Raw genomic sequence first — 8,633 nt, 5'->3', positions numbered from 1 at the left:
TGAGTAAACTCAGAAAGAAAAAATAGAAAAAAAAAGAGAGCGGGTATTTTGGAATGTTTAATGAATGGCTTTTTATCCTATATCCCAGTTCAATTCTATTATAAGCTTCTAGGCTAGGCAATCCCTATCTTCTTCGCCTTAGCAGGCTTTCTGTAACTCCCTTAAATCAGTCTTTCGCTGAAATAAGAAAGACTGAATCTTCATTCAATAAGCAAATCATGGATGCCTAACCATGAGTCTCCAAGCTTCAACACAATTTATGGTATATTTTGACTGGGCTTTCGGTATTATATAATTTTGGTGGATGATTTTTCTCGTTTTACTCAAATTTTACATTTTTTGAAATTTTTTTACTATTTTTTTAGATTTATTGAAAATCACTGTTTTTGAATGGTCCAGAATTTTCAGATCAAGTGATTTTCTAAATATCTAAAAAAAAATAGTAAAAAAAATTTCAAAAAATGTAAAATTTGGTCTCCAAACACATTAATATGGAGAACAAGATAAACGGTTCGGATCGACCGTTAGAATTTGAAAACTCAAATATAGAGCCGTAGCACGGTAACAACCCGTGATATGCATAGTACCATAGACTCACTCGTCAAACTTTGTTTGTTGGTATAAAATATGTAGTTTCTTATCTGCGTATTGCAATTAATGTACGGTACCTCACTCCAGAAATAATGTCACTATGTCAACATAGTGGGCATTGGATTGAATCTCAACTTTGTAAGTATGAACCATTGAGATTTGATTCCAGTCATTTTCTTTCCTCGTCTTCCTGCTTTTCTATCATTTTCTTTACAATTAATCAAGTCTTTTTCTATAGAGACTCCTTTAGCCCAATAATGTAGCTCGGTAGCTTGTAGTCAGATTTATCTTGCCACTCGTGCCACGTGCTAATCATATTTTTTAGAGAAATTTAGATATATACCCATTATAACTAGTTCAATTAGATATTTACCCATCAGAACTTTAAAATTAGTTATATCCCCTCTAAATAGAACTATATTATAAATATATCCATTTTTTAATTAAATCAATTAAAAACAATAATTAATAGTAATAAAAAAATAAAAAGACAGTTATACCCATCCCTGATCCCTTCCCTCTCAATCTGTTTTGACACCCCTGGCTCTCTCTCTTTCCCTCCTTTTTCGTCCCTCTATTTGAGATGCAGTTCCTCCTCCAGAGTTGGAGGAATTCTCGAGGGCGAGAGCAGTGATTATCTGCGTCAAGGCCAAGACCAAGCTTCAAGCAGGTATTGGGGCCTTTTATGCTTGATTCGAGACCTCGGCTATAGACCTTATTACCTCATTTTATGGTACATTTATGAAACTCCTCTACTCTCGGATTTTGGTTCATGACCTTTTCGTTTTTTGCTGAAATATATTTTGATTGTATATCTCTGTAAGTTGCGGTTTTTTATTTTTTGAATTATTTTGCAATTTTTCATTTTTGGTATCAGACTGATCGAAATTGCTGTGGATTAGAACTAAAAATTTCCAATTATGAGGCTTACCTCATTTTTTTAGAACATAAAAATTTGCAAATTAGAAACCATGAAGGAAATGTACCAGAAAGTGGAGAAGTCAGGTTTTGGAGCTCTAATACAATTCATTATGTAGTACATCCGTTGTTTTTTTAATTGTAGATTTACTGGTTAGGAAATACTGTTGAAAAATTTAATGTTAGCTAAGGTATAGATCAAAAATCTAATTCGAACTCCCCATTTTTCTTCAGGTCCATGGCATGCGGGAGACTGATATTGAATGGATCAATGCTCCTCAGTTTTGATAACACTTTAAAAAGTTCTTGTAATTGGAAAATTTTTGGCATCTAATTTCACATGAAATGATTTGGTACAGGATAAACTACTAATGTAGTTATTATCAGATATGAGAATCAGAGCTTAAATAACAACATAACCTCAGAGTATTTAAGCAAAATAACATCTCACTGAAAAAAGCTGAAATGACAAAATTGTGCAATATATGAAAAAGTTGTATAACAAAAAAAAAAAAAACAGAAAACTAAATAGCAGCTAAGTTTACAAAAATACAATCAATGCAAGAAGTCTTAGTGCATTACATTCGGTAATTTCAAAATAAGAAAATAGATCCTTCCAATCAATTTCAAGTTCACAAATGTAGCATGACTTACAATTTACAATAATTTCTTGTCATGTAAGATACATAAAAGAAGAAAATGAATAGTAAAATCTGAGCTACTATCAAATTTGCAAAAAAAAACTCTAGCATCTTGACACATTAGAGTCACCAGTCAAGTCACCGAGAGTGAGAGTACCTCCCTTCTACTTGTCTACATAAACCAGAATGGAAGCAAATTGCCAATGCAAGGAACCAAAATATGCATTAACAGGGTCATACCAATACCTGCTTCAAGCTTGGTCTTGGCCTTGATGTGGGTCAGAGTTTCAGCGTGAGAGAGAATCACTGCTCTAGCTCTCGAGGATTAATCCAACTTGTCTTGAGGAGGAACTGCATCTCCATTAGAGGGGCAAGAAAGGAGGGAGGGAGGGAGAGAGAGAGGGGGAGAGACAGAATTGTCAAAGCAGATTGAGAGAAATTAAGGGATGAGAGATGGGCATATCTATCTTTTTATTTTTTTTAATACTATTAGTTATTTTTTTAGTTGATTTAATTGAGAAATAGGTATATTTATAATATAGTTCTATTTAGATGGGGAAATATCTAATTGAACAAGTTACGATGGATATATATCTAAATTTCTCTATTTTTTATTACCTTTTAATTTATATCGGTAATGGGAGTAGCTAGAGTTTATGGTTGGCAGCCTCTGCTAACTCAAAAAAAAAAAAGGGAGTAGCTAGAGAAAGTCGGTCGCCACCTCGCCGGTAGGAACCGGGTTTAGAAAATAATTGCAAACCAATAAATCCGTTCAAACTGCACCTATCAAAATGCACCACGTGTCAGCTTAATCTCGCTGCTTAATTTTTTTTTTTCATCATCTCCCATATCTGAGGTCAATCAGCAGTAGTGTTTATCCATTAGGAGATCAACGTCTTTATCAAGGTCTCTCATCTCCGACACCTGATACCCCCTGCTCATAGTCTCCTCCCATCTCCCTCATCAGAAAATAATCTGATCCAATCTAATCGGATCTATCAATGGGATTCTCTACCTTCTTCGTTGATAAAGCTTCCCGCGCCTTTCGACGGGAATCTTTCTTTCCTCGCCTAGTCCTTGTGCTCTCCGCTGCCAGGTCCTCTCTCTCTCTTTCCCTCTCTCAATTTTTAGTTGTTTAAGTATTTCCTCTAAATCTCTTACGAAAAGTTGTTGATTGTATTGTTAATATGTCAAAATTAATAGAAAGCATGCGGAGTTTTGTAAATAGGAAAACTTTATAAGAACTCCGGAGCTTCTAATAGCTCTTATCATTAAGTTGATTATTCACCTATTTTATTAGAAAGGGTAAGCAAATCATCCAATGTTTCATCCGTTACATGTCTTAGCAATATTCTTTGTTGAGCATGCAAAACAACTAATTTGCTTGTAATTCAAACTAATTATATATTAATAGGTTCATTTTGGATGATTAAGGGTTCCTTTAAAATCTATGTTGACCAAGGTAAAGTTGTGAATTAACCCCTGCATTGCGAACAAATTGTAAAAAAGTTTTAGATTGCAATGTTTGCAAAGGCCCTGCTGTTTTTAATAATTTTAAAGCTCAAACTTCTTATCAAATTCTAAATGACTCGGTATTTACACTGATTTAGCCAAATATTTTCGATGATGTTTGTATGCGTGTTTTTCAGTAGTGGAGGTCTAGTAGCATATGCTGATTCAAAGCAAGAGAATGCAGTCGAACCACCTGAGAAGAAGAAGTTGGTAGTGCTAGGAACGGGTTGGGCTGGAACATCCTTGTTGAAAAACATAGACACCTCCTTGTATGATGTCAAAGTAATATCACCCCGTAACTATTTTGCATTCACTCCTCTGTTGCCGAGTGTCACTTGCGGTACGGTGGAAGCAAGGAGTATTGTCGAACCTATTCGCAAGATTGTTAAGAGGGTAAACACTTCTTTAAATTAATGCTACTGCATTAATGTTCATTTAATTTTGGCCCTTTCAAATTTTGGAATTCCCACTTTCGATCCTAGGACTTAACATATTGGTTTTGGTCCATGGTAATTTCTTCGGTCATGAAACTGACAACAGTCCCATTTCTAACATGAAGTTGGTTTTTTGTTAAAAAAAATAAAATACAGGTTTACCTTTAGCTAAGATTTTTGTACCAATTTGAATGGAAATTAGGTTGAAACTGAAATGGTACAGATCTGGATTTTTTAGGAATCCAAATGAGAGCATTCAAATGACTTAAAAAAGAAAGTAGTTATACTTTGTAGACCATTTATGTAATTGCTTTTCAAAAATCCTGTGATGCTTCAACAATTTAATTTATTTTGTTGAAAATTCAAATATCTAGAAAACCGACCCTGTAAAGTTTCTGGAGGCAGAATGCTTCAAGATTGATTCGGTAGGAAAGAAAATTCATTGCAGATCAGATGTGGGTACCAGTTTGAATGGTACAGGTGAATTTGAAGTTGACTATGATTACCTTGTCATAGCAGTTGGAGCCACTGTCAATACATTTAACACTCCTGGTGTTGCTGAAAATTGCCACTTCTTGAAGGTACTCTTTAATTGGCATAATTTCTCTTCAATATTAGGGCTTGCAAATATCAACTACTGATCCTGGTTGTTTTGGGTCAAGATATCCTAACCTTGCTCAAACTGGACATATTCACTTCACATTTGTTTGTCAAAAAAGATCCCAGATTTCCTTCAATATCTGTATTTGACTATTTTCATCAACAAATATGTTGAAAACATGGTTCTCAAGCTCAGCTAAGTCCAGGTCAACTGGGCCAAGTTTGATCGAATCCGGGCGAAGCTAAGACATTTTCAACCTGATTTCCCTGGAAGAGCAGGTTCTTGCTGGAAACATGGAGCCCTTGGTGTTACTTAGCCAAGTCACTGGAATCATGAACAATTCTACTTATTTTCACATGAGCTTGACTGTTTTTGAATTTGACACTGTTTCCTTTAATATGTCACAAATTGTGAAAATGTGAAGGTTACTTGTAAATTTCCTATTATGTGCATTTTTCTTAATTTGGGTTTCAGGTCTCTGTTTACTTTTGTGTGTATACACTGAGCTATATCCAGTGTATAGTATCTAATATTTCTGATTCTGAGTTTTGCAAAAGATACAAATTCTTTCATTATCCAAAACCAACCATATTTTACAATGTCAGTCCATTAGGTCAACCTTGTTGAATAGTTTAATGGTTGGTGTGTTCTGGGGCCATGATATTTGTGTCCCACTGGCTATTATTGTGCTGGTTCTGAACCTGCCAAAACTAGCTAAACTGGACCCATGGTGGCTCTATATTTACTGTACCTGTCATGTTCATTGTTTAAATAGAAGATATAATTTAGGAAATAGAAGATGCGCTGAAGATCCGAAGGAGTGTTACCAAATGCTTTGAGAGAGCAAGCCTTCCTTACCTTGATGAAGAAGAGAAAAGAAAGCACCTCCATTTTGTCATTGTTGGTGGAGGTCCCACGGGTGTTGAGTTTGCTGCTGAATTGCATGATTTTGTTACAGAAGATATTGCCGACCTTTATCCTCACCTAGCCGACCTCGTCAGCATTTCTGTCATTCAGTCTGCGGAGCACATTTTGACTATGTGAGCTATAATAATAATTGTCTAATTAATTTGAATGGAATGTGATTTATCGTTATTTTTTTCTGAAAATAAAAGGTTTGACAAGAGGATAACAACATTTGCCGAAGAGAAATTCCAGAGAGATGGCATAGAAGTGAGGACAGGATATAGAGTAGTAAAAGTTTCTGACAAAGATGTGACGATGAAGAGCCATTCCATGGAAGAAGTCTCAGTGCCATATGGAATGGTTGTATGGTCTACTGGTATTGCCTCTCGTCCTGTCATTAGAGACTTCATGAACGAAATTGGTCAGGGAAAAAGACGTGTGCTGGAAACAAATGAGTGGCTGAGGGTTCCTCAGTGTGATACTGTGTATGCCATAGGTGACTGTGCCACCATCAGTCAGCGTAAAATAATGGTATGTCTTTTCTAATTTTGACTCTTATTCTAGGAAAAGAGAAACAAAGCTTTCTGGGCTTATTGAAAATAAGAGTCTATTACTTTATATTGCATATATAGTAACACCCAATTCTATTGTGACATATGCAAATTAGTTTATACAGAATGATTTAGACAAATATATCCAACCTTGGGTTTATATTATGGAAAGGCTGTACTTGGAATAAGTTTTATAATTTTGCTCCACTTTTAATGATTAATGTTATTCTGATTTTGAAACCCATAATTGAGCTTCGGTCAAACCAAGCAGACTTAGCTTCTGGTTTCCATATTGATTGAAACAGTTATGAAGGGCTGGTGGCACTGGGTGGTACATTTTTTGTGGCTGGTACTGTTACTGACTAATTAGGATGTTGTTGTTTTATTTCAACACTATTAGCATCTGTTTTGTTTTTAATGGAAATGTGATGCTATACCATCTTTTCAAAAAAGAAAAAAAATATATATGAAGGGCCAGAGCATTTATTTTCATCTGATTGAATTATTGTTGGTTTGAAATCTTGAGTGCATGATTCACATATCCCATAAATGTTATGTGTAATATGCAAATATGGTAACATGCTGGTAAAGACCTGATCCACTAATATAAATACCATTGTTTGTTGCATGAGGCAGGAAGATTTAGCAGAGATCTTTAAAATAGCCGATAAAGATAATTCGGGTACACTGACACTAGATGAGATACAAGACGTGATAGAGGACATATATGTCAAATACCCACAACTGGAGCTTTACATGAAGAGCAAGCACATGATGGACTTTCATGATCTCATAAAGGATGAAAAGGACGATTTTGAGCTCAGCATTGAAGATTTCAAGAATGCTCTTGCTGAAGTTGATTCTCAAGTCAAAAGTCTCCCTGCCACTGCTCAGGTACCATGTTAATGCGTTGTTCATGTTTTTCTTTGTTCGTGTTTTTCTCAATATTTACCTCCCTTTTATCCTTTTGCATGCAAAAAATTAAAACACTTCCAAAGAAAACATTCCATTAATTTTGCTGCGCATAACTTTTATTTCGAACGAACAGCAATTATAATTGGTCTTGTTAGCAAAATGGAGCATAGAACAAGAGGGAATGAAGGAATTGGATGCAAAGAATTTAATTAGAGAGAATTGAATATGAGGTCTAGTTGGGTTAAAAACATGTTAGGATTATTGAAATAAGAGCAAAATGGATTTATTAATTTAACACCAGTAAGTGCTCATATTATTTAGTGATGGTTATTTTTTCTTTAGCCCCCACAAATCATTAGTTCATAAACAATGGTTGTATTTGTCTTTCTCTATCTGCTGGGAGCTCATAGTCATATTTGTACTTGTCCGATAAATCATAAGGTTGCAGCCCAGCAAGGCGAATACCTGGCACAGTGTTTGAACAAAATGAAAGAATGCCACGAGCATCCTGAAGGTCCCCTTCGTATCACTAAATCTGGTCGCCACTTTTTTCGCCCCTTCAGGTCTTTTGTTTGTCCTTTTCCATTTTTAATGAATTGTTGTTCCCCTTCTGTATCAGATATAATTAAGGGTAAGATTTTATGGCGTATTATGTGAAGGTACAAGCATTTTGGACAATTTGCACCGTTAGGAGGAGAGCAAGCAGCAGCAGAGTTACCTGGAGACTGGGTCTCATTTGGCCACAGCACTCAGTGGCTCTGGTACTCTGTCTATGCCAGGTACAACATTTTCTTTTGTTGTTTTTAAGTACTACAAATAATCCCTTAATACACCACTAATTTGGAGCCAGTGAGTTCTGTGCTGATATGGAATCTGAACATGTAGTTGTGAACTTGAAACGTAGTTTCCTTAATTTTGACCAATAAAATGGCATGCTAGTATTCTTTGCTTAAATTTGATTTTTGGTAATACACCAGCAAACAAGTGAGTTGGCGCACAAGATACTTGGTGCTGTCTGATTGGACTCGTCGATTCATTTTTGGAAGAGATTCAAGTGGCATCTAGTCTCCACAAACTTGTAAATCATCCCAACAAAAAGAAATTAAAACGATACCAGCTGAAAAGGCGGTACGGTTTTGTGCATAGCACTGTTTCAATCTAGCTAATTAAAAACCATTTGATTCTTAGCTACCAGGATTTATTTGTTAATTCCATTGGAACTATTATATCAACACGTTACAATCATGAAGGGCAATTACTCTTCTCGCTTACCATAAACTTTGTAATTAGAAAAAAGAACCTTGTTTGCTTTCATTCTGTAATTAAAGTTAGTGCTGTAGTATGAAACAGGAGTTTGTTTGCTTTGGTACTTCAAACAAAAGTTTAGATTGAAAAATATACCTTTGTCCTCTGGTGCAAAAGCTAACTTTTTTTTATTGTAGCATTTTAAATATATATATATATATAGAGTTAGGCTGGGGTGCTATGGATAGCATAGTGGCCTCTATGCTACGGCTCAATATTTGAGTTTTCAAAATCCAAACGGTCGATCCGAACCGTTCAT

General features: G+C 35.4%; 1 protein-coding gene across 2 annotated transcripts; it reads left to right on the top strand.

Moving 5' to 3' along the window:
- The first annotated feature begins 3,019 nt into the window (after positions 1 to 3,019).
- Positions 3,020 to 8,416, top strand: LOC144561656 (external alternative NAD(P)H-ubiquinone oxidoreductase B2, mitochondrial-like). Of its 2 annotated transcripts, none has more exons than XR_013513905.1 (9): positions 3,020 to 3,246; positions 3,800 to 4,055; positions 4,471 to 4,677; positions 5,487 to 5,737; positions 5,813 to 6,134; positions 6,791 to 7,048; positions 7,518 to 7,632; positions 7,729 to 7,848; positions 8,047 to 8,416. XR_013513905.1 is itself a non-coding variant. In XM_078310681.1 (9 exons), the coding sequence occupies exons 1-9, from the start codon at positions 3,152 to 3,154 to the stop codon at positions 8,132 to 8,134; spliced, it is 1,719 nt and encodes a 572-aa protein (XP_078166807.1). In that variant the 5' UTR covers positions 3,023 to 3,151; the 3' UTR covers positions 8,135 to 8,416. The 2 variants fall into 2 exon arrangements, 1 of the variants encoding a protein (XP_078166807.1); XM_078310681.1 differs by having other exon boundaries at positions 3,023 to 3,246; positions 7,511 to 7,632.
- The last annotated feature ends 217 nt before the right edge of the window (positions 8,417 to 8,633 follow it).

Source organism: Carex rostrata, chromosome 11 (assembly GCF_964058835.1).
Source record: "Carex rostrata chromosome 11, lpCarRost1.2, whole genome shotgun sequence".
In the NCBI taxonomy this organism is placed as follows: domain Eukaryota; kingdom Viridiplantae; phylum Streptophyta; class Magnoliopsida; order Poales; family Cyperaceae; genus Carex; species Carex rostrata.
This window is presented reverse-complemented; position numbering and strand designations above follow the sequence as displayed.